Genomic DNA, 26,539 nt, shown 5'->3' with positions numbered 1-26,539 from the left:
TAGCTGATATAAGATGTAATTTTATTTCTTTCACCATGTATTTTAAGCTCTTTGGCTGTCACCAATGATTGTTACTTAAGTAGTTCTTTCTGAAAGCTTATGCTTTTGTATCAAGTTGAATTGTTGATTCATGCGAGTGTTCCAACTACAGATGCTTTGTAGACAGTTTCTAGAAGTAAAGACAGATATACAAGGAAAATGCTTGTTCAAATGGAGAGAGATGCATTAATTTGTATGTTTGTATAAAGCTCTATATACAAGATGAGAAATGCTTGGTTGTACACTTCTATCTCATCACTATCTCACCCTTGTTTACGTGGACCAATAATGTAAGAGATAGTATAAAGAGTGTAGTGGGACCCTGATTTTTTTAACAATAATATTGGTCCATGTAGACGAGTAGAATAGGAGTGGGATGAGAATGTACAACCAAGCAATTCTCAAACAAGATATATAGACAAAACTCGTATGTGGTTTAAACATATAATGAATGGCCATGAGAATTTATACACCTCATGGGTACAACATAATAACAAACAGCAGTGGTGGAAACAAAGGGATTGTAAGTCAGAGCCTTCAACAACTTCTTAGAGCAAAATAATGTTTGGTTTCAGATGCAGATCCGGTCTCTTTATCAAGTAGAAGATCTTAAAATAGCTGCAAAAACAAACTGGTTGATCCATCACCATAAGATTTGATATCGGCTGGTTTTACCAAGGCCCGGCACAACGGGCACGTTCTTTCTCGCTCAAACCTGAAAACATGGTGCAGTAAACTCCCGTAAGAAACCAGCCAAAAACCAACATATGAAAAGAATAACACTAGAAAGATTAACAAGAGAACTCAAGGCTAAGCTTTTCAGCAAAGGCAGTGAAAACAAATCTTTTTTCTTCCTTTTTTTTTTTGGGTCTAAATCTTCACTTAAATATACCTGGTTCAGCTCAAACTTAGGTTTAAATCATTGAATAGAAACCAGATTCAACTCCCTCTAAATCCTCCAAATACAAGACATGTAGCTTGTTGTGAACTAAACAAATGTATTTCAGATGACTAAGAAATCTACCGCCTTGACCCTGAGATTTCAGACACTGAATTCTAATTACCCCAACGTTGTATAATACCACAAATAAGTTATTATGGTTCAGCAAATTTCTCCAGTCCAATCAGCATATTGTGTACATCAAAGTGAAAACAAGGAAGCAGATACAGAAATCAAAAATCAAAGGTGATGAATAGTCAAATTAACATCTAAACGCATGGAACATCAATATTATATAGAAGTATGGCGTAACAATAATATAGTCATCTGCAAAGAGAGAGCGGAGTGAAAGGTATGACCATTCTGATACGCAGTCTTCGCAGAATATGTGTTTACAGCGAAGCAAAATCGGAGCATGCATCTTCTCCTGGCAGATAGCACAGAGATCCCCTGCTGCATTGACCTGTAGTTCAACTGCTGACAACTTAGAATGTGTTGATACATCATATAAAAACAAACCAAAGAAACATCAGAAAATGATGGCACCATGCACTATGTCAATGTACTTCTTCATTCATTGAAGCAATCAAAGTCTCTCAAGAACGTATAAGAATAAAAGAACATGAACTATACAAGAATATTATCTATCTAATGTAGCTTATCAATTTGCGTTTCAAGTTCCAAATTCTTACTTCTAACTTCTTTGGGGGTATGCTTACTGGTCTCTTACTTTCTAAAGAACTTTTTGTAATTATTTTAAAAGATTAAAATGGGAACATCCATCTTGCATCCCTCCTATTCTTGGAGCATCCACCCACCCCCCCTCCCCCAAAAGCAGCTCTATTTGGTTTGGATCATCCCTCCTCCCCCAAGAAAAAAAAAAAAAGCACTAGCCAAGTATGTTTAGTTCCATGGCCCATACCAGCAGCACAAATTGGTGACAACATGAGGGGCTGTGTAGCCTGTGTAAGAAGGTTTGCTAATGTTGTTAGGTTTTTAGTGTTCGCCTATTCGGTGGTGTTCAAAACATGGGTTTTCACTTCATCAAACAAATTGTTGTGTTGATAGGTGACGAGTATTCTGATTGATCATTATTTGCTTCTGCATATTTATTCATAAAATTGCTGCATAATTGTTTTGTGTGCCTCGGGGTCAGAACTTGCGCCCTTTCAAATGTGAACGAGAAAACTACGAAACAGTTCAAATGTGATGGATTGGAAAAATCTATATTCATCATAGAAGTAATCCTAATAATCAGCTTCCACAGTGACCTCAGAGAGAGAGAGAGAGCAATTAGGAATCTTTTAACTCATAGCAGACCAACTGACCTGTTCAGACGTGGCATAAGACCCGAAATGCACCTCCTTATGTGACATGTCCCTCAATGCAGCAAAAAAGGATTGGACCTTCAGAACCATATATATCATAAAGTAATAAAATTAGAATAATACTAAGAGAAGCCAGCGCTCTTTTGAGGTGAATTCAGAAAACCAGAAGAAAGCATGAAAGTTCATATAGATGGGATTACCTTCTCCACAAGTGACGTAAGCTTGAAGGTTAAATATAACCCTGTAGTTAACGAAGAAAAAAGGCTTCCATATTCTTTGTTTAAAAAGAACTTATACCAAACAGGTATTGGCAACAAAGCACGGTAGAGTAGCAAGAGATACTCAACAAGAGTCAGCATTTGACCCTGGATAGACAGAGGCCTTCAACACATTAAAGGAAGAAAATAGAGAACAATTAGAACATGTAGAGCTCTGACTAACTGTAACATAAGCAACCTGTTTACGGTAATCCCGGCCTCTACCATTCTTGTAATGTATCAAAAGTAAACATTTGAAGGCCATTGCTGCATGTCGCACCATAATGTCTGAAAAGACAACCATTATATATTGAGACATCAGATTCAAAAGATATCCAATTCAAACATTTGTTAGGCAAAGAGCAAGAAAAGGCTGTGTTGGGTACTAACCATTTATCGTGATGATGAACACAGCATGCCAAAAGGGAGGAATTGCTTTAGGGGGAAGCAATAGGAACGGGTAGAGCAGGTTATTGCCCCGGTACCGCCAATAAACACAAACGAAATGAATCATAAACACCAGAGAAATGCTTAGGAGAACAGAGATTTTCCTCTCCTCCTGCGGGGCCAGCAATTTGGATGCTCAAAAGACCAATTAAGCAAGAATTCAGGGAATGGAAAAAGGAACCAGGAAATGAAAGGGAACCTTAAGAGCGGTCTGCTTCCGTAGAATATCATTAGATTTGAACATGACGGCAGCGATCCAAAGAGCGACAGAAAAACCTGAAGTTGATGGAGTACTGGGGTGGGTAATTATGACATTATGGAGGAAGAAGAAAAGAAAGAAGCGGAGGAGAAGAGGAATACCTTGGAGATGTTGACGAATGAAGACGAGCAAAAGAAGCAAAGAGAAAGGGAGAATCTGCTCTAACCAGCGGACGAAGCGCTGGACATCGTAGCTTCTGGTGGTGCTCGCAGAATTAGTGAGATCCGATACATGTGCTGGATTTGCCGGAATGTGTTGATGAGCACTGAAATGCTCGTGCTCTGCACCAATAATCCTGATGGAGACCTCCTCCTCCACCACCTCCTCGGGATTGCTTCCCGGGAGAATTGGTTCATTACTACTACTATTATTATTGTTATTATTATTATTATTATTATTATTATCAACAGTTTCCGGAGAATTGGACCTGCCTGCAGCTCTTCCTCCTCCTCCCAGAATACCCGAATACTCCAACAGGCCACTCAGTGGCCCCTGTATGATATTGGAAGCTACCGCTTGAATTCCGTAACTTGCAGAATTACTACTAATATTGTAGGAAGAAGAAGAAGAAGAAGAAGAAGAAGCATTGGTGGGTGTTGCGGACGTCTCCATTCACATCAAAGTTTCAACATTTTTGCTCAATCCGTGGATAGTAAGTAAGAGATACAGTAGTACGTTAGAAGGAGAAGCAACCATAAAATAAATCACTTCTCCCACTAAACTACAACCATAATAAATACAGCGTCACTATCTCTCTCTGTCGCTGCTTTCGGCTAATACTTACACGCGCTTTCCCTTCCAACACCCACTCTTTTCTTTACACCAAATATCTCTTCGTTTTTTCTTTAATTTCTACAGCAATGGGATACCAACTTTCTATAATTATCTTAGCTGGACACGTGCCGTTACCAGGATTTATTAATTTCTTGCCGACACAATTTTTCACTGTAGATCAAAATACAGAATTACCATTGGTCGACTCATCATGAGCTATGCATATAAAAATATAAAAAAAATTAATTTTAATCTTACACATTTAATTAAATTAAATAGGCTAAACATTTCATCCCTAACCTCCACCTTAAGTGATCAATATCTTATATCTGACACAAAAATCTTAACCAACGTCCATAAAGCACACATTTGACATTTCAACCACAAAATCCTTCCCCTTGCAAAATAATATATATATATATATATATATATATATATATATATATATATATATATATATATATATATATATATATATATATATATATATATATTCTCTTTTGGCGATTTTCTTCATATCGAAAATCTTTCTATAAAGAAGGCAAGTCGAGATCATTAAAACTTCGGTGGGTGAAAAAGATGCTTGAAGAGCAGAGACATACTCTGTTTTTCGACTTTCTTCAAAAGGTTAAACTTGGTGTTTTAAATGTTGTTAAAAAACCTTTTGTTTTGGCTGAAGACAACACTGTTGTTAAAGCCTCTCATCCTCCTGTTGAAACCCTCCGAGTAAAGGGAAAAGATGACACTATTGTCATTGCTTCTCCTTATAAAACTTCTAAGAATGATCCTACTCATTCTAAGACTCGGAAGATTATTGAACAAAATAATTTTTCTAATCAATCTCTTCACATAATAAGTCAACAACTTGATCGTATCGAAGAAAAGATTGATTCCTCTTCTGATAAAATTATTGAAAAACCTATTCCTTTGGCTGTTAAGAAAGATGTTGAAAAACCCTTGATTTCTTTACCAGAAGAAAGAAGAGGAATTAGTTTAAAAACTAGTAGCCAAAAGAATTTGAAAAAAATTGAAGAAATGCTATTGGAGATAAGCCTTCGCAAGGCTGCCCTAGAGACTGCCCAAGTCCCTGAAACCAGTTCTTCAAATATTTCTTCAAGTATTAACAAAGCCTACGCCATTAACCATGACAAAGGCAAAAATGTGTTAAATGTTTTCAAACATTCTGAAAATGAGTCTGAAAAATCAGAGGAATCCAGTTCTTCTGAATCTAACTCATCCACTGATGAAGACATTAAAATTCTTGAACAAAATTTTGAGAAAATTGACATTTCTCCAAAAATCCAAAGAATTTTTAAATCCAAACCTGTTAACCTTACCAAGAATTGGTATAATAAACCCACTCCTCCCGATTTGCAGTTTGAAGAAAGGGTTTTTCAAAACCAGTTTTCTGTTTCTGTTGATAAATTATATGAGTGGAATATTGATGGTTTGTCTGAACATGAAATCCTTAATAAGATGAATCATATGTTTATGGTTGCTAATGCTTACATGACTAACCATGACATTTCTGACTTTAATATTGTTGAATTATTAACCATTGGTTTTTCTGGCACCCTCAATGCTTGGTGGGACAAGCATCTTTCCCAAGATGCTAAAATCAGGATTAAAACCGCTGTTAAGACCAATGATGATGGGACTCCTGTCCTTAATGATGGCAAGCAATTGCCTGATGGTGTCAATACCTTGATATATACCATTGTTAAACATTTTGTTGGGACTTCGTCCAATATTACTTCTCGTATTTCTGATTATTTGAATAATCTTAGATGCCCTACTATGTCTGATTATAGATGGTATCAAGATGTTTTTGTTTCTCGTGTTATGCTTAGAACTGATAGTTTTAAGCCCTATTGGAAAGAAAAGTTCATTGATGGATTACCTTCATTATTTGCTCACAAAGTAAAAGATGAACTTGTTAATTCCACTACAGGATCCATTGATTATGAAAACTTAACCTATGGTGATCTGTTTTCAATTATTAAAAAACTTGGCATTAAAATGTGTGTCGATCAGAAGATGATAAGACAACAATTAAAAAATGCTAAGAAAGCTAAGTATGAGATGGGTAATTTCTGTGAACAATTTGGTTTACCTCTCATTGCTCCAAGTAGGAGACACAAGAAGAAACCAGATAAGTTCACTAAAAAATACCATCATACTAAAAGACGAACTGTTAAGCCTGAAGGGCCTAGTAAAATCTTTAGAAAGCATAAGCGTTCTAAAACTGTTAAGATTTCTAAAGGAAGATGTTTTAATTGTGGTAAAAATGGACATTATGCTGATAACTGTCCAAACCCACCTAATAAATTAAAAAATAAAATTAATTCTTTAAAAATTGATGAAGATGACAGGAATGATCTTTTCAAGATTTTACAATTCCAAGATTACTCCGACTCTGACTCATCTTACGACGATGAAGCCATTTCTTCTGATGATTCTCACTACCATTCTGCTCGCGAATCATCCAGTAAAGATGTTTTCAAAATTGGCTGCAGTAAATCCTGCTGTGAAAGTAAATTTTGTAACGTTACTTCTAAAGAAGAAGAACAAGAAAATTTACTAATCACTCTAATTTCAAAAATTGAAAATGATGAGTTAAAAGATGAATATCTTAAAAAACTAAAAAAAACAATGAAGCATGATTTTGGAAAATCTGTTAAAACCAAAATCTCTCTTGATGAAACTTTGGAAAGATTTTCAAAACAAAAATTCAAAGCTATTACTATCTCAGATTTGCAGCATGAGATAAGTAATATCAAGAAAGACATTGTTGATTTAAAAAATGATGTGCATCATATTAAAACTGATAATCAAGATTTAAAAAGTCAACTGTTAATAACCAATCTTCATAAAAAATTTCAAATGGAAAATGAAGAATTAAGAATTGAAGACATCACTGGTAACCAACATGAGCATTCTAATGATCCTGAATCCAGCAATGTAACTGTCTGTTCCAGTAGTGATTTGAAATTTGTTAAACTCGTCAAGAGTTTCATACCACCCAAATGGTATGCAAAAATTACTGTTATTGTTGCAAAAGATTATTCTTTTAATGCTATTGCTTTGATTGATTCTGGATCTGACATGAACTGTATCGAGGAGGGATTAGTCCCTAGTAAATATTTTGAGAAATCTACTGAAAGATTAAACTCTGCCAATGGTGATTCTCTCCATATTAAATATGAGCTTAGTAAGGCTTATGTTTGCCAAAGTGATGTTTGTTTTCCCATTCCTTCTGTGCTTGTTAAAAACATGAAGAGTGATAAAGTAATTTTAGGAAATCCTTTCCTCTACTTACTTTACCCCATCTCTTCTATTGATGAAACCGGGATAATAACTGTTAAGATAGGAACAGAAGTGAAATTCACTTTTGCATCCAGACTGGATATTGAGCTGGACTGGCTCAACCTAGTCACTGCTAAAACCAGACACCTGAGTTCCTTAAAACAGGAACTCAAGTATAAGAGAATTGCCCAGGAACTCTCTGACAAATTGCTACAATCAAAAATTGTTGCTTTTAATAACAAACTAGTTGACATTGTTTGTTCTGACCTACCCAATGCTTTCTGGCACTGGAAGAAGCACATTGTGGCTTTACCTTATACTAAGGACTTCTCCGAAAGAAAGATTCCTACTAAAGCTAGGCCCATTCAAATGAATGCCGAAACTTTAGGGGCTAGTTTGGCAAACAATTATCATTCTCCCTCTATTTCTTTTACTTCTTTCAAAAATATCAAATCAAAAACATTCTAACTTTTTTACACTTTTTATATCACATCAATAATTTTTTTTTATTATTCAAATAAAAAAATTCACTACAAAACAAAACTTTTTCACTTTTCTATAAAACATTCTCAAATTTTATATCACATCAATCACTTTTTACTATACAATACACAAATATTCTCCTATCCAATTACTTATCAAACAAGCCCTTAGATTTTTGCCAAAAGGAAATTGCTAATTTACTTGCAAAAAATATTATCCGAAAAAGCAATTAGTCCCCTTGGTCTTGTGCTGCCTTTTATGTTATGAAAAATGCTGAACTTGAAAGAGGTTCTCCTAGGTTGGTTATTAATTACAAACCTTTGAATGATGTGCTAGAATATATATATATATATATATATATATATATATATATATATATATAAACATAAGATTTCGATTACAGATTACATAGTTTATAATTAATGATCCTCTATCATAAGCACTCTCGGGAATCAGAGACCCTGCATAAACAGTTAACCACGAAGAATTGAAGATTTTAGGCCTCGTTTGGTTTGCGGATTAGACCCATGGAAAGGAATAACTATTCCTACTGAATAGCTATTCCTTTGTTTGGTAGTATATTATTTAAGGGAATAGTTATTCCCACGGAATAGCTATTCCCTTACGAAGAGGAATAGGTATTCCACTCAAAAAGGAGTGGAATACCTATTCCTTTCCTGTGGGAATAAATAAAATTCGTCTTTTTCCCAAAAACCTCAACCCTCTCAACACCCAAGTCTCTTATCCCTCTCTCTCTGTGTTTCTCAACTCATGGTGTATTTGGATACGAAATTTTGAAAATAAAATATAATTCTGATTCTACTTTTTTCAAAAATAAATCATATTTTATTCAACTTTTTCAAAAACAAATCATATTTTATTCAACTTTTTATAAACAAATCATATTTTATTCAATTTTTTTTTTTTTTTTTTTTTTTTCTAAAAAGTCAAATCTCAAAATTCGCAAACAGAATAAGAATTTAATTCTGATTTCAAAAATTCATTACTCAAATGCACCATCAGTATCTCTCTCTATCTTTGCAATTATATTATCATCCCCCTTTCTCTGTTTCTCAACCCAACTTAATTTGTTGTGGGTTAGTCTTTTTTTTTTTTTTTTTTTTCTCCTATGATTTAGCCTACAGAATGCACTTAGACGTAGCAAAACGAGTACCTCTTAATATCGGGAGGACTCCAATTGCCTGGCAGAGGTTTGAGAAAAACTTTGTAAGCAAAGAACAAATGTTTGTTGCTGAAAAACAAATAAAAAATAATAAAATAAAAAGGGCTTTGCAGATGATTTTTTTTTTTTATGATGATTATGTTTTTTTTTTTTTTTTTTTTTTTTTTTTTTTTTTTCTTATAAATCATTTTACTTTGTAAGCAAAGAATGAATGTTTGTTGTTGGAAAACAAATAAAAAATAATAAAATAAAAAGGGCTTTGCAGATGATCTATTTTTTTTATTTTTATTTTTTTATGATGGTGATATGATGATTATATGTGTGTGCGTGTTTTTTTTTTTTTCTTACAAATTATTTTGTAGCGTAATTGTATATGAAAAAAAAAAAAAAAAAAAAAGAAGCCATGAACTCTATGAAATTTTAAAAAAAAAAAAAAAAGAAAAAAAGAAAAAAGGTTATAGTATGATTGTTTATGTTTCTAAAATAAAGAAAAAAAAATGTCCTTAAGAATATAAATTATATTTTTATTATAAGGGTGTTTTAGAAAATTTGATTATAATATGATTCCATTCACCGATATATTGCATTGTACCAAACAAAAGAATACATATGCAATGTTCTATTCCACCGTTACAACCAAACAAAAGAATATGAATAGTTATTCCATTCCACCTTCATCTATTCTCAGGAATAGTTATTCCTTTTCCTAATGGAATAGACATTCCGCAAACCAAACGAGGCCTTATTTCGTAATGAATCCCCCAATAAGGTAACCAACTTGTTGCTGCTTGTTTGTTGTGGAGCATTGATGGCTTTCATCGTACTATTATTTGTCTAGCAAGTTTTATTGTGAGTGCAACCGTGGCAATTTATAGTTTTCAATTAGACTAATGTAGAGTTACTTTTTTTTTTATCTAATTATTATTTTATTATATTGATGTGGTAGTGTCAATCCATTTGGGTTTAGTAGTCATTGAATTAACCATTGTTAAAAAGAAAAAAAAATGTAATTTTATTGAGTAGACTGTTATATAATTGTGATTATATGATAGTAAAAATCAATAACTTTTTTTTTTTTTTTTTTACAAGTACTAGGGCAAATTTTCAGTGCTACATCATCAAGTTGTATGGCAGTCGTACGACAGTCTACTAAATAAATTCCTAAAATATATATCCAATGGCTAATAAACTCGGCCTCGTTAGCATAATGGGATAAATGTGGGATAAAGATGTGATGTGTAGCATTAACAAGGCCAAGAAATGCTATATAATACACCCTTATCTTACTGAGATGATGTGAAAGTATCCATTAGTCATTGAATGATTTTTTTCTTAACAAAGGCTGATTCAAGGGCTGATGAACACTGCCACATCATTCTATTATGATGAGAGTGTAGTATATAACATCACTCTAACAATTGATGATCTAATGGTGAATTTGCTAACTACTTCAGCATATAGTATGATAGCCATGAAATAAAATTATGATTTTTAGCCTTACTCTTTCCCATTATTAAGCTAATATATATGCAGAGAAGGGGTCAGACATGTCACATGCCACACACTTTGAATAACATATATTTTTGTGTTTATCATGCCTAACTAATCATTATTTCTTTTTTACAGTACAAGAAAATAAATAAATAAATCAACCTATTTTTACACAATAGGAGATGATCTTCTCGTGTACTCTTGGATGTTGTTAATATTCACTCTCATGTTAATTATATTAATTAAGCTAGTTCATATATATGTTTGCATATAAAATAATTAAAGATAAATAGGAGCTTCTATATAATAGATTTGAGTGTTATTTTTTAAGCAAATTTTAATTTTAGTTGCATTCATATCAGGCGTTACAAATCATGCCACATCTCACAGCAAATCCCATCGTAACCGGGTCTCCATCGCAGTGATTGAATATTTGAATGTGGAGCATGTTGTTATACTTTCCCAACCAAACCGGGCAGTTTAGATATTCTTAACTTATATTAAGGATATTAATTTTTAGATTTTTATCTTTTTCTTTAATTAAGGATAACCGATATCTCAAAAAATCGAAACCCCCGATCTTGTGGAAATAACGTGATACAGAGGGTAAGAGGTGGGGAAGAACTCATAAATTAAGAAGCTATTCTTGAGGCGTTACACTAACTTCCAATGCCATACGGCAACGCTGCATTTACTCCTATTTACAGCGAGCTTTTCCTTTTCTTTTTTGGTTTTTTTTTCCTGAGAAGAAAAAAGTATATGGAGATGGAGAATCAAAGGGAAAGCGGTCTACAAGTCGCTTAATTTGCTACTGCATTTTGCTGATAAATTAAGCACAGTTACTTTCAAGAAAAATGCGCACGACAATCCTGTCGCTTGTAGAATCCAAACTTATCGACAACTTACAGGCCTTTTGGTTTGAGGAGATCTGGTGATGAGGATCGAACAGACTAGTGTTTTGATACTTGCCTCCTTGCTATGCCTTCTCAGCAGCTGGCCGCCACTCCTCGACGCTCAGCTAAGCGGAATCTCGGCACGCTCGCTAGATGCGCTTCTTCAAGATTATGCTTTCAGGGCCTTCGCTCAACACCCAAGAACGGGCACTCCTTATGCCGCCCGCCTTCCCAGCAATCTTTCAGGACTTCAAGCCACAGCAATGAGGCTTCGGAGCGGAAGCCTCAAAAACAGAGGCGTTCGCAGCTACAACGAGTTTCAGATCCCAGTAGGCATTACTGAGCAGCCTTATGTGGAGAGGCTTGGTTTGGTATACCACAACCTCGCAAACTGGTCTTCTATTTTTTACCCTTTACCTGGGTTTACTTATTTAGCTCCTGTCCTGGGTCTGCTGGCCTATGATGCTTCTGATTTATCTGCTTCAAGTTTACCTGAATTGTACATAAGAGCATCATACAAGCCCATCTTGATCAGCTTCCCAAATTTGACTTCAGCTCCAGCAGATGGGTTGTCGCCCAAGTGTGTATATTTTGATTTGGACGGTTCAGTGCAGTTCGACAATGTGCTATCCGGAAATGTATGTTCAGCAACTCAACAGGGACACTTCTCCATAGCTGTCGAGTCTACTGCTCCCTCTCCTGCTCCCAATGCGGCGGCTCCGCCTCCTAATTCTGGCAGAAAGGGCAACTCGAGGGTGTGGACAGTTGTTGGATCTTTGGTTGGTGGGTTTGCCTTATTGGCTTTATTGGGTATATTAGTCGTGTTGTTGAGAAGGTGTAAAAACGGGAAGAAGGTGCAGCAAATGGAATGGGCAGCGGATGGGGGTGAAACCTTGCAGAGAACTTCCGTTGGGAATACCAAGGCGCCACTGGCAATGGGGACTCGGACACGACCGGTATTGGAGAATGAATATGTGCCTTAGCCCTTAGGTAACACTCGCACAAATTTTTGTTTCTTCTTTCTTAATCATTTCGATTCCTTAAAATTCAGCCTTTTTTCTTTTCTTTTGAATTTATTTAAATCCATCTTGGCTTCAATTGGTTTCATGGTTATAATAAATACTCTCCGGCCTATATTATCACTCATGAACCTCAATGGCACGGTGCCATTGATTGTGGGCTTTAACCCAAAACAATTTAAAAGGAAAATAATTGTAAGGGTACCTATTTGTCACATTCATTTTATATAATTAGTTAGCATGGTTCTATTTCAGCCATTTAAAAAGAAAATCATTTAAATACATTATGTCGGTTCATATAAAATAGGTGCGAAGATTACTATTACTTGCATATCGTTAAAAATACATAAAAAAAAAAAAAAAAAAAACAACCCACCACTTCAATGCAGAGGATCAGCCGTATCCCGTTTCCTGTGCAGCTTGAGATTAAACAAAAAAAAATTAAAAATTACTTATATGATGTTTAGATTTGTAGTGATATCAAACTCATCCTTAAAATATAGAAAATATCACAAAGAAAGATCGATGTACATGTGAATCCCAAGTCACAATCCAATATTCACATAACATTAATTTTGTTTTTTCTTTTTTGATTAAAGCATGACGTAGCTCATGTTTACATCTAACAGTTTTCTTGATACGGGCTTGATGGCTGGAATTATTTTGGACAAATTGCTTTCATAAAGATCTTTAGAATATTTTTTTATATCAAGGTATCGACAGATTTGTACAACTACAAATCTCAATAATTAGATAAATAATTATCCCAACAAAAAATTACTAGTGTAAATTTAACCAACAAAGACGAGAAAAAATGATGAACAACAATATTATCCTTCTGTTTGGAATATACGGGATTTTTATCACCTAGTACGAACCAAAATGAATTGTTATGGACTATCCTTTTGTTTTTGTTTTTCTAAACAGTTATTAGCTAACTTTTATAAGAGAGTTTACTTGGGATTCAAGTGTTCGGCGTGTATAAATGGGGCGGTTGTAATCGCTAACGGCTTATAACCGTTAACCGCGTAAACATTTTTAAAGGCAGTTATAAAAAATATTGAACCGTCTAGAGCAAAGCTGTTAGCGATTTTAGTTAGGGGTAGGTTATATATAAATAATATAAATATTTATATTATATATTTAATATAAAAAATAACATCAAAATGACTCCGATTTGGTGTTTAATGTACACCAGAACGGCATTGTTTTACGTAGGTTTTACAATAATAAGCCCTTATTAATTTATTTATTTTAAGCCCAAAAGCCCATCAATAGGTCCGAAAGGCCAATTATAAAAAGCAATCATCAACCTTTGGTTATAATTTTTAATAGTTGCTAACCGCCTAAGTGGAACGATTGCAATTAGTGTAGGGATTTGATTATTGCACAACAACCTCTCACATGAAGGTGGGCTCCAGTGTGTGGGACCACCCTCATGTAAGGGGTTGTTGTGCAGTTGTTGTATTAATGTTGTAAATCTAACATTTTTCATTAGTGTAACCTCTTGTACATGCCTAGCTAGTTCGATTAGGTGATTAGGCTGCTCAAAATTTATTTGAACAGTTAAATTTTATATGAACTTTTTCACAATAACTAACTAAATTGCTAATAATTAGAACAATTAATTACCTTGGATTCCCATTCTCCGGACAGTACAATAGGATAGACAAATAGACATTTGTTATCGCATGACATACGCGCGCTATAAACACAGCATATATTTGCAAGATGGTGTGTCGTTTTAATAATTGGGGGCTTCCCCAGGATTTGTTTTGATCCATACATTGTTGTCCCTGTCCCAACGTGCACTGCTATCTACTTTTTCAGGCACAGCTCGTAGGAAATGGGAATCCTATGCTTCATGATGCTCACCTATGGTATTCTTAATTTTACTTAAACTTAAGTTTCTTGCTTGTCATGCAACGTCATCTCATACATTATTATTATTATTATTATATAGTTTAATAATTTTTTGTATCCCTAATTAATCAAGGAAATCTGTCTGTTTCTTACAATAGAATTTTAGGTGGGAAAGGCCAATAATTTGGTGTAGGAGAGGTTTCGTTGGTTTATATCAGATCTGAACCAATGGCACCACTTCCACAAAGTTGTAGATCACATATATATATATAGATGTACGATTTATGTGAGATGGAAAAGGTTGACTGGATCAATGTTTTCCATTATTTTGTAGAATTAATGGAGTATAATATTAACCAAAGCTCATTATTTCCTTTAGCAAGTCACTTTTCCTTTTCTTACATCTTTTTTATTTATTTTTTATTATTATTAAAAGTAAGGAAAAGTGATTTTCCTTTCCATCATTTCACCTTTCTATTATCCTCGTCAAACAATACACTCTCTATCTTAGCTACAACATCACTTTTTTTCATTTTAGTTATATATTTTTTTTTAAATCACTTAGATCCGACTTAATATTTTAGCTATTCATTTTCATTATTTCACTTCAATATTATTTTTTTTTTTTAAAAAAAATTTCTTTATTCTTCCTCCAACAATATTTTTAAAAATTTGCCTCTAGGAAACATGGTTGTTTTGTGATTGTTATTTTTCTACTTTCTGTTAGGTTTTAACCCACGCCACCAGATTTCAACCAGAACGCCAAGCTATCTACCCGAGGAAGCGGTGTTGATCAGTACGTACGTACCATTGCTTCAGAAGCACTAAAGTCTCTCTCGGCATGCACTTCAAAAGCACTCAATTAAGTCTCTCCTGCGCCACCCACGCTCGTAGTATTATAAGCATATGAAAATGAAGTTTGGTGTCTTTTTATCACTGTCGGGTTCGATTTCGACCGGAGATCTAAAGACTTGATCGAAGGTGTTGAGGATTTGTAACCCAAAGGGAGAGAGGATGCGAGAGAAAGAAAGAGAGAGGAGATCGAGAAGATAAGATAACGAAATAGAAAAATGAAAATTGAGATGAGAGAATGTTTCGTATTAATACATACATACATAGGCTGTAAAAAATTGTAAACTCTTCTATAAATACATACATAGGCCGGATTTTGTTCGTTGCTCCAACCCTTCGAATTCAGCATATAACATATAAAAGGATTCAAACACATCCAATATTAATTGCAACGACACATAATAAAAAGTACAAATTTTAAGGCTTCAAAATACCGAACTAAATACACGGTTGAGACACGTCTAGGCTAAAAAAAAAAAGGTTTTCTAGATCCGTTGCCGGTGGACTATGCAGCCGTCTTGACCTTTCGCATTCAGAAACGGACGAGCTGATGGAAGCCGGAGATGGGAGCCTCCCTCCCCCCTTCAAACGCCAACCCCATGCACCCGCCAGGGAGCGTGAGGCCACCTCATTTCCAAATTCCAATCACATGCCTGATGGGATGTGGTTTAGTATGTTTAGTATAGAGAAGCATAGAAGACCCCACATTGCATGGCCTTATTTAGAATACTATGAATCATGATTGAGAGCGTATCTGCACGCGCTCTGGCGGGAACTGTACAATTATTTGGGTATTTGCCGTATTGGAGCTGTTGCTGTCAGCGTCAAGGTGTCAAATCTTAAATCTTACAGCAACCTTAATGAGAAAGCCCTCTGCCTTTAGCTGTCGCCTGTTTGGCTTGGCTCACATTTCCTTCTTCAGGGCTTCAGCCTTCAGCTCACCCCTATCTCTCTCTCTCTCTCTCTCTCTCTCTGTTTCACACACAGATACACAAAACACCTGTGAAAACTTTCACCGCATTCGGCCCAACACAAGTTAAAAGTTAAAACCCTCCCCCCTATTTAAAACCCCACAAATAAAAGGAGCACTCTTTAGCCTTTATTGTACTCCGTCTCTTCTTCCCCACCATTACTATCTAAGGGTGGTTTTGGTTTGGCTCCCCAGACAGGCCTTTGGAGTTGCTGCACCACCTCCCCCAACTTTTGCTTTCTTCTCCTCTCTACAAAGCAAAGCTTCCTGTTTTGGTTTGGTGTGCCGTGTGTGTATATTCTCGGTAAAATTCATGTCAGGTTTATACGCTCAAAGTTTCTCGCCCGCCAGAACTCTATCTCCACGTATAAGAAGCAACCCGGATGTCGACAGGCAAGCACTCAATTCCACAACTTGATAAGAAATTTCACTTTCATGTCTACCTTCCAATAGCTTCTGTGTTAATCTCTGGATTTTTTGTTTGTTATATACCCTCTTCTTTTCTAGTCAGTATTTGACAGAGTTGTTAGCAGAGCACCAAAAACTTGGACCCTTCATGCAAGTCCTTCCTATCTGTAGCCGACTCTTGAATCAAGGTTGGCTTTTCGGATCTATACTCTTCTTCTCTTTTCCTGCTTCGAATTGGTTTACGTGATCCTTCTAGGATGGTTCTTTAATACTTGATAAAATTCCTATCAATAAATATCCATGGTGTTATAGGAAGACTTTTGAAGCCATTATCTATATATAATGCTTAAAACATACATAAGAGGGACTGCATATTGTCTGTTATAATCTTATGAACATTATTAGGGAAATAGTTCCACTTGCCATTTTCGTGATTTGTATTCTACATATTGGAAAGCAAAATCTTTCATTTCTGTACTCTATTACGTGACAGAGATATTACGGATTTCTGGAATGATCCCCAATAATGGATTTGGCGACTTCAACAGAGTGCAGCATGGAAGCCCTAGCCCTATGGCTTCATTTGATATAATGCAAAATTCTAGAGGAACCGGTTCCAGTGGTTGGAATGGCGTGCCACACGAAGTGAGTATTTGCAATTCTGTCCCATCTCAGTGTAGTACCTTCAGTTTGCCATTCCAGTCTCCAGTTCTTACATTCTTATTCTATCCCACAATAATATATGATCAAATATGTATATCCCTATGTTATTTATAATCCAATGTTTAGAAACATGACATGCTTGGGATACAAACGGAAAACAATATAAAGGGTATTATCCTATTTATCCTTAACCAAGTATAGCGAAAAATGTTAATGTAGTGCACTTCTTGATTTGGACAAGAAGTGTTAATTGTAAACTAGTTACACATGTTTAAGAGGCCAGTTGGCTTGATGTTTCTGCTTTCCATCATCAACTTATTCTTTGGCAGTTCAACAATGTTTGATTTCTGCTCTATACAAGTGCCGTCTTTTGCTGGTGAATCATCAGTTAGCTCAAAATTATCAGTAATATTTTTGTTTGGCGATTCTAGAATATCTGATTTTGCCCCATTTAATAATTGCAGCAAGCTCACAGGGTCAGATTGACTTATTTCCAATAGTTCAACATTAGTTGTGACATTGATGCCTCCCATGTTGCATATGTAGCCGACATATTAGTATATCTTCTAACTCCATCTGTTTTGATTGGCATTTTCTTATAAAAGTTAGTGAGGGAGTGGAGAGAATATGCCCTGGAATATGGCAAGAAGTGATTAGATTTGTAATTGGCATTGGTTGCATTCAGGTGTTCGTTGGTGTCGTACACACTAATTCCTAAATTAGATTATAATAATTAATGAAGCTGGATTTCTCGCACAAATAAGCAGTAACAATACCTTAAGCTGTGTCCTTTGTTGTGATGCCTTATACATGTTAGGGATCATCCTTAACCCGAGGATGGGGAGTGGATGAGCGTGATGATCGGATGAGTAGTATCACGTGCATGGTCAGAGTCTTAGTTAATTTGATAATTAGTTATTCTTATTCCTTATCATGATGCATATGATCAATAAGTTATCTCCAAGATAACGTACAAGTTGTTAGACGTTTAACATTTGTTAGGAGGTTTAGGGTTCCTCGAATGCAAGGAGCTAGGATTCCTCAAAATATCCTACCATTATTTTCTGTTTCCAATGAAATATCAGATTTGTTACATGAGCATAAGCGTACCAGATGGTGAATGTTCCCCTGATTTTAGCAAAGAAAAAAAAAATCAGATTGTTATTGATTAGTACAAATAACAGCCATGGAGATGGGGTAATTTTTGGTATCCAATTATTGTTATGTAGTCTGCTTCACGAAGTCCTCCCACCCAACAACACTTCTCCCAGTTCGTGTTGAGACAATAAGTTAGAGATGCATGCACCCTAGGTCCATATGGTGTGAAGGTATTAAGGGGGTTGTGAAGGCGAATTTCATAGAGCCGAGATATGGGAACTGCTTACCACAAGCTAGTCTTGTGATGGGGACCATTAATAGTTGCAAGCGGCACTGTTTAAGAATCTGCGAACCTAATTAGTGCTTGAACTTGACCATGGCCATGTATAATTTAACAAGAAGGAAAGGACAGTATCAAATCTTGTGGAATGTCCAATAGCATCCTAGGGACCTTGAAGAGTTGAACTCCTCCCAGACTTGAATCAAAATGTATGATGTTCCATAACATCCTTAGGCAATGTATGTCATCAAATTCCTTCATAGGTGGCAAAAGATTATTATCAATTTCTATCTTCGTAAGACGATTAAGGTTTTTTTTTTGGCCTATTGCCTGTGTCTACTCCCATGAACTGCCACATAAATGTTAAATTAACTGTTTTCTGTCTCTCAATTTAATGTACTGTCAATCACTTGAATTGATTTCTCTGCTTCTTTCAAATATCAATATCCTATTTTATTTTTCCTTTATATTCTTCCTTTTCTGAACTCAGTAAGTGTTGTTCTTATTATAGTACTAAGGGGTTAGGTTCATGATGTAACAGAGATTAGGAGGACTACAAGGGATGAATATGGGCTGGCAAGCAGCACCAGCAAGCCCAAGTTCCTATACTGTTAAGAGAGTTTTGCGCTTGGATATTCCTGCGGATAGCTATCCGAATGTAAGCAATTTGTGCAATGCTTAAGTGCATTATGTGATATTGATATCTAAATTCCTAGATTTGTATTTTGGAACACTTTGAAATTTGAGAAAATGTATGTATATATGTTCTCTGGACATTTCTTACATATTTGTAAGGTCAAAGGGTACTAAAAAATTACACCCCCATCTCTCCCCCCCGGGGTGGGTGTAAACTTCTACATGTTTCAGTTCAACTTTGTTGGCCGGCTGCTGGGCCCTAGAGGCAATTCACTAAAGCGGGTGGAAGCTTTTACAGGTTGCCGTGTGTTTATTCGAGGAAAAGGTTCGATAAAAGACCCAGACAAGGTATTATTTTTCTTACAACATACTTTTGCAAGTTTACTAAGCACAGCCTTAATTCTAGCTAGGTGGAGTGGCTACTTTAATCCTTTACCATTTCCATATTCATTCCACCATCTTTCTTTTTGTGTCTCTTTCTAAATCATCTTCTTTGCTTTTCACCCTCAAGGAGGAGTCGTTAAGGGGAAGACCAGGTTTTGAGCATCTGAATGATCCGCTGCACATTTTAATTGAGGCTGAATTACCTCCCAATGTAATTGATATACGGTTGAGACAAGCACAAGATATTTTAGAAGAACTTCTCAAACCTGTGGTATAATCTCTTAGCTTATTCCTTCTTTGGAGTGTTCAAAAACAATAATAGCAATGCTACATTTTTCATATCAAACCTGTATTATAATAATTTGCACCTGGTCCATGCTATAGTATAGGGTGACAAAGATAAAAAAGACAAATTATCATTTGTAGTGTGATATTCTCAGAATTGATCGAAGACAAATGAACAAACCTGTGGTATAATAATTTTCACCTGGTCCATTCAGTAGTATAGGGTGACAGAGATCAAAACGACCAATGAACATTTTTAGTGTGACATTCTCAGCATTGTTCTATGATGTTTTTACTTTCTTCATCACGTTCAGAATGCAATTGTGTCTTTTGAAATACAAGCGTAATAGATTCTCCTCCCTTTCAGTCTTCAATTGTGTCTTTACTTGTTCTGTTACAATATCTCACACTAAATCAATCAACACTTTTCTTCCCCCAACATAGCAGAATGTAGCAAGTCCAAAGTGAACTGTACGAAGTGAGATATCCTTTAAATTGGACTAGCTAAATTAGTTTTTAGCCAATATTTGACTAGAACCCTTAAAATCACCCCTACATTGGACTAGCCATCGTTACAACGATTTTTAAGTTTGCTACAGTTGCTCTCCAGAGATAAGAGAGACAAGCGGTGCAGGCGCGGTGGTCAAGTCTCTGCGTGGTTCGCGAGAGAGATCTATTACAATAAAAAATGAATATAAATTTTTTAAATAGAGTATAGAAAGATTTAGAGAGTGGGGATGTATAGTATTTTTGAAAAGTGTGTAGTTTTTTTTAAAAAAAAAGAGTTTTTCAGCTAAACTTTGGCTAGTCACATGCTAATGCTCTTCGCATCATATGTGTGAATGTGTCATTTGCAAAGATTCTTGCACTTACATGATTATAATGTCTATCATGTCCTTATTATACACTAAGACTTTTCTCTATTTTTCACATACAGGATGAATCACAGGATTTCTATAAGACACAACAATTGAGGGAACTGGCTTTGCTAAATTCCAATTTTAGAGAAGAGAGCCCTCAACTGAGTGGTAGCATATCTCCATTCACTTCCAGTGGAATGAAACGGGCCAAAACTGGTCAATAATGAATTATTTAGTTTAACCTCCTATTTTGTTCCTCTAGTACACAGTCCCAAATATTCTTCTCGATTCATGGCCCTGGTTGTATCTCACTTCTGTATGGCACAAAGAGAGGACCTTGCTGTCTGCTGGTATCTCTGAAGCTTTAAGATGGTGTATTTTTCTGTAACATAATCTTTAACAGGGGAGATGGGAAAGAGAAATTCTTTCAGCTTTTGTCTTGGGGGTTGTTTGCACTTGTAAGGTAAAACTTTTAACGTTGACCCGTTTATATCAGTATAGCCGTATAGGTTTAGTGAACTTTAGACCATTTTGCAGAGAAAATAGCATGCAGGAATTCCACCTTGCTTATAATTTAGTGTGGATGTGTATAAATAATGACATGTTTCTTTTCTCGAAGCTGTGTCAAAACCCTACACAAAAATGACATGACAGAGGAGAAACGACAAACAATTAATCAAGAGGAACTATAGAAAGTTTTCTGATTCTCCTTACATTTCAGGTTTTAGCTTATTCAGGGCTGGTTTTTTTAACAAGGCGAGTGAGGCGGTCGCCAAAGGTTCACCGTGTAAAAAGACCCCCAAATAGTACTAAGGGATAATTGCACTGTTGGTCCCTGTGGTATGCCATAATTATTTTTCACTCCCTATGGTTTAAAAAATTTATGGGAAGTCTCTGTGCTATGCAATAATTACGTTTTACTCTCTGGGTCAATTTTTCGTCCACCATTTTGATGGAATATGTTAACTCTACACGTCAGCGTCACGTGTCGCCATCTTATTGGCGACACGTGTCAATATTAATAAAAAAAATTAAAAATTAAATAAAAATACTTATTTAAAAAAAAAAAAACAAAAAAAAAAAGAAAAACGGGCCACCCTTTGCTTCTTTTTTTTTTTTTTTGTTTGAATTTGAATTTGATTTTTTTTTTTTTTTTAAAAAATAAGTATATTTATTTATTTTATAATAAATTTATATTTTTTATTAAGATGGACACGTGTGGCGCTGACGTGACATTTGACAGAATCTGTTAAAAAATTTAACAGAATTTGACGCTAGGGATCGATTTGTAATTATTACTTACCACATGGACTTCCCATTAACTTTTTAAACCATAGGGAGTAAAAAATAATTATGGATACCACAGGGACCAACGGTGCAATTATCCATAGTAATAATAGTCTCTAGTAAAAAGAAATAGGAAAATGTTATTTACACATCATGGACACATGGCACAATAGGGGTACAACAGCCCCTCACATGGGGGGTAGACCCCACACATTGGGACCCACCCCTATGTAAGGGCCTGTTGTGCCCCTGTTGTACTCCTGATGTGTAAGTAACAAGCCCCAAAAAAATATATATGCTATTAATCTTTAAGGTTTGTAAGAAAACAATTAAAACCCCTTCAATTTTTTTTTTAATATTTTTTTCCTCTTTTGAAAAAAATTAGTCAATGCCCAGTAGGCCTCTCTTCTTTCTATATATTGGTTTTGTGTGTGGAAGAATTTTAGAGTCTTTCACACACACAAACATAAATTTTAAAATTAAAAAATTTAACCACACACTTTATCTCTCTCTCAAATTACCAAACTCAAATAAAAAACGAGAAAAATAATTTTTAAATAAAAATATAATATAATATAAAAATAAAAATTAATATTAAAATATATAAGAAAAGAAGCCTCAAAACCTATATATATATGGGCAACTATTTGATTTGTTTGTTAATAGATGGCATTTTTACAAGAGGCCCGACTTACCTAAAAGAAATGAGCTGATTTTGAGTGGTAATACTAATAACTAAGATTTAAACGGTGTCGTTGTAGGAGAAAATAAACAAAAGAAAGAATAAAGCTGTATTCGAAAATTCAAACGGGCGCCTTTTTGCTTGAGAGTTGAGAGGCAAAGAGCTCAAACGGCCCTCTCATCTCTCTCTCTCTGAGTCTCTTCCTTTGCTGGGCCGATCGAGGGTTCCAGGTGAGTCTTCTTCGAATTTGTTTACATTTGAATATATTTGGATGAATTTCCTCGTACATTAGCGATCTTTGCTCTTTGTATGTGATTCCTCAGGACTCCAAAGGCAGCAGATTTTTCCAAAAGCTCCGGTTTTTCTCAACCCTCGCTACCAAACATGGCTACTTGCATCTCCAACACGTACGAAGCAGCTCGCAACCAACAAGTTGAACTCAACAAAAAGAAATTTGAGGTCTTTCCTTACCAGTCTTTCATTTCGTCACTTTCATGCCCTCGTTTTTTAATTTTCTTTTGATGCGTTCACGCTTCTACCAGTAATCATGATTGAAAATATAGCTCTCAATATTTTATTTTTTATTTTATTTATTATTTCTATTTTTTCCTTAAGGATATGGGAATTTTGAAGATCTCAAAAAGCTTGGCTGAACTACCAAGTCCTGAGAAGAAGTCCCAGGTAAACCTGGTTTTTTTTTTTTTTCCTCTTTCAGTCATATGCAATTGAATCTTGTTCATTTATCATTGGCTCTAACACTTTGTATGGTGCAGCAACGTCCTCCAAAACCCAAATTGAAGACCACCTGTTTATCGGAACCAAGACGATCTACCCGTTCACGTAACCCGGTCCCTTCATATCGTGATGATGTAAGTAATGATCTCTTTAATTCGCTTGTGACCAACAGTCACATCAAAGAATAGTGGATGCACTTTGGTTTTACAATTTAATGATTAGTATTACAGAAACGCTCCAATTTGTCTCTGCTTAACAGAAGCCCCTGTTCTGTAGAAAAGAACAAAGAATAAAAAAGATAGAAAAACTAGAAAAGTAGATGAAGAAGAAAATATTTATGTACTGCAATCCTATGTGTAAAGAGAGTTGAATATGATTTTTTTTTAGCTCTACCACTGAAATTTGTATCTTCAAAGCTTCGTGCATTCCGCTCTCTTCAAAGACATCACACTAAACATAAAATAGTCAACTTCCAAGCTTCCAAAATGTTACAACACTCCACCTGTCCTCCCTATCTCATCGACAACTCTCTCATCCTTCTAGGAATAAACACAAACAAGTTAAATAGCACGTTCCCCCCAATCCACCACAATAATGTTCCGATGACATCAATGTTTTCCCTAGCGCTTAAGCAATAGCGCTCTATCGGGAAGCATTAGACATGGTAATGGGTTATACGATGGGTAACATCATCTATCAATATCATGTGCTGTTTCACATCATAATGATTGGTTCCCCTGCAGCCTGCGCCCACTTGTCTATTAATCCTTTTTTCTTCTTTTTCTCTTACGCTAATGGTTTTTTGTATGTGTTAATCTAACATGACGTATGAACAAAAAAAAGGTTCTTTTTGTTGCCATTTCAGATTGACATAGGCCTTCCAGCTTTGCGGAAGAGGTCAAGGTCGTCAAACTCATGGGGAAGGTGCATTTCATAATTTTGAGGAACTCATCTTTAATTTTCTACATTCCATTAAAAATGTTGGTAGTAACTTTGGGGGATTTCAGCTATCTTGCAAGGCCACTAGATGAAGTCAGAGAAGCTTCTCAAAAAGAAAGAGAACGTGCTTTTGAGGCTGCAGCGGAGCTCCAAAGCAATCTGAAGTCTGGAAATCCATCTTTTGTCAAATCGATGGTTCGGTCTCATGTTTATAGTTGTTTTTGGTTGGTATGTTTCAATGGAGGAAATCTTCATTCTAGCTTTTTGTCTTCATATCTTAACTATGCTTTATCTAATTTATATCCCATATATGCAAAGAAGGCGTTCATTTGCTGCTGACGCGATAGCTTCTAGCTAGTTCAGTGGATGTGTGCGTGGTTGAACCGTACATTTTGTCTTTATGATTAGGGCCTTCCTTCTACATTCTGTGAGGCTCATCTTCCCAAAACATTGTTGGGTATGGTATTAGAGGATGAAGATGGCGTGGAATTCCCGGCAACATACATTGGTAAAAGAGTTGGGCTTAGTGGGGGATGGAGAGCTTTTGCATTGGAGCATAAGTTGGACGATGGTGATGCACTGGTTTTCGAGTTGACTGAGCCAACGAGATTTAAGGTAGGCCTCAAAATTAGTGATGTTAATCTTGTAAGGGGACATGCATGCATTTTACAATCATGACCTGATTTGTGTATTTAAGCAGCTCTACAATACATTGATAAGGTAATATTTCAGCATGATTTTGTGCTTTTTCAGTATCTGGTTGATCAGTTTATGACTTAATTCTTTTTCTTTCCATATCATACATCCATTGTCCAAATTTTTTCTTTGTACGCAATGTCTGCATTATATATAATATGCATATGTATATTAGAACTAAATCGCTCCCATTTCTTGGTTGCCACTTGACTCGCCGAAAAGCTTTGCTCAGCATCTGACTGGCTTTAACCTAGAAGTTTTCGAGCGAAGTATGTTCATATATAGTCGGCATGTCCCATTTTAGTTTGTGTAAGAGGCTATATCAGAGCGCTCTTTTTCTTTTTTTATTTTTTTTTTATTTTTAACTTAAACTTTAAAAAGTGTCAATTTAAAATATTCATATTTCAATTTCAATCATTCGTTAGAACTATTAATTAAATTCTATCAAAATTCTCAAAATACCCTTTTTTTTTTCTTCTTAAAAATTATAAAAATTTTCAAAGATTTAGATTTGGGTATTTTTGCAAATTCTGATCAATACCTAAATCCTTGTAATTATTATTATTATTTTTTTTCGTAAATAAATAGGAGTATTTTGGAAATTTTGACAAAACTTAACGGAAAATTCTAACGGAGGGTTGAAATTGAAAAAAATTAAAATATGGATGCCCGATTGACACTTTTTAAAGTTTGATTATTTAATTGCAAAAATGATGAAAAATCATGAGTTATAATTGAAGTTTTTATTATTATTCTTATTATATTGTTCGTTTTAAAGACTAAATAATAAAATATATGTAAAACTACTGCAGATACACATAATTAAAGCATTTCCACTTACCATTCAAGAGCATAGTGAGGATTACGAGGACAAAGAAGAAATTTCTGCTAAAACAACATCAAAGGCAGGCATGAAGCTTAAATCGCAACCAAATAAGAAACAAGGGTCTAGGAAAGCTGCAGTTCATGCAAGTGATGACTTGGAAGATCCTCAAAAGCTTGAGGCAGAGAGTGAAGACAAATCACGAGATGAAAATCCAACTAAGACGAATGGAAGGGCTTCTCAAAGATTTCAAAAGAAAGGTAAATCAGTTGGTACTGGTGAATTAAAGGTGGAAATAGTCGAGAATAGTGATAGATGTGCTTCTCAGAAACCTAGAAAGAAACCTGCTCCAAAACTTTTCAGAAAGAGGGCATTTTAGGAGAGGGTAAAAACAGGCTTCACCATTTTCTTCTGGTATGCGAAAGTCAGAACTTTTAAACTATCAACAGGAAGAAAAGTTGGCTGTTCTTTTTGCCTAGTAATATGACAGCCATCCCTCAATGATTTTTGACTGTTGTGAACATCTTGGCCTTATGCCAGAATTCCCCCTAAGGCTCAAGTTGAACATTTTGCCTTGCTAAAAGTTGATAACAAATGCTAATATTGATGGAATCATGTTCTTAGCAATTAGCATACGGAATGAAATTTCTAAGGCTCAA

General features: G+C 35.3%; 4 protein-coding genes across 5 annotated transcripts; 3 read left to right on the top strand and 1 right to left on the bottom strand.

Moving 5' to 3' along the window:
- Positions 1-221: 221 nt before the first annotated feature.
- On the bottom strand, positions 222-4,096 carry LOC133878627 (uncharacterized). Of its 2 annotated transcripts, none has more exons than XM_062317202.1 (8): positions 3,372-4,096; positions 3,211-3,287; positions 2,955-3,123; positions 2,764-2,852; positions 2,508-2,672; positions 2,308-2,385; positions 1,339-1,453; positions 222-754 (listed from the first exon to the last, which is right to left on the bottom strand). In XM_062317202.1, the coding sequence occupies exons 1-8, from the start codon at positions 3,880-3,882 to the stop codon at positions 711-713; spliced, it is 1,248 nt and encodes a 415-aa protein (XP_062173186.1). In that variant the 5' UTR covers positions 3,883-4,096; the 3' UTR covers positions 222-710. The 2 variants fall into 2 exon arrangements, with proteins under 2 accessions (XP_062173186.1, XP_062173185.1); XM_062317201.1 differs by having other exon boundaries at positions 1,339-1,442; positions 3,372-4,093.
- Positions 4,097-11,231: 7,135 nt separating this feature from the next.
- Positions 11,232-15,160, top strand: LOC133878221 (uncharacterized). The gene is made up of 2 exons (XM_062316754.1): positions 11,232-12,390; positions 15,010-15,160. The coding sequence occupies exon 1, from the start codon at positions 11,442-11,444 to the stop codon at positions 12,381-12,383; it is 942 nt and encodes a 313-aa protein (XP_062172738.1). The 5' UTR covers positions 11,232-11,441; the 3' UTR covers positions 12,384-12,390; positions 15,010-15,160.
- Positions 15,161-16,046: 886 nt separating this feature from the next.
- Positions 16,047-21,237, top strand: LOC133878614 (KH domain-containing protein At3g08620-like). The gene is made up of 7 exons (XM_062317179.1): positions 16,047-16,497; positions 16,612-16,700; positions 17,006-17,157; positions 19,095-19,211; positions 19,421-19,537; positions 19,701-19,844; positions 20,796-21,237. Exons 1-7 carry the CDS (start codon positions 16,418-16,420, stop codon positions 20,940-20,942), a joined length of 846 nt encoding a protein of 281 aa, XP_062173163.1. The 5' UTR covers positions 16,047-16,417; the 3' UTR covers positions 20,943-21,237.
- A 1,504-nt stretch (positions 21,238-22,741) lies between these two features.
- On the top strand, positions 22,742-26,539 carry LOC133878227 (putative B3 domain-containing protein At5g58280). Its single transcript, XM_062316761.1, has 8 exons — positions 22,742-22,917; positions 23,011-23,146; positions 23,303-23,368; positions 23,461-23,556; positions 24,288-24,346; positions 24,430-24,589; positions 24,770-24,976; positions 25,870-26,539. The coding sequence occupies exons 2-8, from the start codon at positions 23,072-23,074 to the stop codon at positions 26,257-26,259; spliced, it is 1,053 nt and encodes a 350-aa protein (XP_062172745.1). The 5' UTR covers positions 22,742-22,917; positions 23,011-23,071; the 3' UTR covers positions 26,260-26,539.

This window comes from Alnus glutinosa, chromosome 9, assembly GCF_958979055.1.
Source record: "Alnus glutinosa chromosome 9, dhAlnGlut1.1, whole genome shotgun sequence".
Lineage (NCBI taxonomy): Eukaryota > Viridiplantae > Streptophyta > Magnoliopsida > Fagales > Betulaceae > Alnus > Alnus glutinosa.
Note: the sequence above shows the minus strand (reverse complement) of the source record. Positions and strands in the feature narration are given on the sequence as shown.

What these genes read in the sequence shown, in the direction of transcription:
- LOC133878627 (XM_062317201.1), bottom strand. Translation starts at nt 3,882, where the DNA reads ATGGAGACGTCCGCAACACCCACCAATGCTTCTTCTTCTTCTTCTTCT. An exon ending in CATTCGTCAACATCTCCAAG is followed by an intron (nt 3,288 to 3,371) that starts GTATTCCTCTTC and finishes CATCAACTTCAG; the next exon opens with GTTTTTCTGTCGCTCTTTGG. An exon ending in GAAGACTGCGTATCAGAATG is followed by an intron (nt 755 to 1,338) that starts GTCATACCTTTC and finishes CCATGTTTTCAG; the next exon opens with GTTTGAGCGAGAAAGAACGT.
- LOC133878221 (XM_062316754.1), top strand. Translation starts at nt 11,442, where the DNA reads ATGAGGATCGAACAGACTAGTGTTTTGATACTTGCCTCCTTGCTATGC.
- LOC133878614 (XM_062317179.1), top strand. Translation starts at nt 16,418, where the DNA reads ATGTCAGGTTTATACGCTCAAAGTTTCTCGCCCGCCAGAACTCTATCT. An exon ending in TAGCCGACTCTTGAATCAAG is followed by an intron (nt 16,701 to 17,005) that starts GTTGGCTTTTCG and finishes ATTACGTGACAG; the next exon opens with AGATATTACGGATTTCTGGA. An exon ending in CGATAAAAGACCCAGACAAG is followed by an intron (nt 19,538 to 19,700) that starts GTATTATTTTTC and finishes TTCACCCTCAAG; the next exon opens with GAGGAGTCGTTAAGGGGAAG.
- LOC133878227 (XM_062316761.1), top strand. Translation starts at nt 23,072, where the DNA reads ATGGCTACTTGCATCTCCAACACGTACGAAGCAGCTCGCAACCAACAA. An exon ending in TCAACAAAAAGAAATTTGAG is followed by an intron (nt 23,147 to 23,302) that starts GTCTTTCCTTAC and finishes TTTTTCCTTAAG; the next exon opens with GATATGGGAATTTTGAAGAT. An exon ending in CTGAGCCAACGAGATTTAAG is followed by an intron (nt 24,977 to 25,869) that starts GTAGGCCTCAAA and finishes AAACTACTGCAG; the next exon opens with ATACACATAATTAAAGCATT.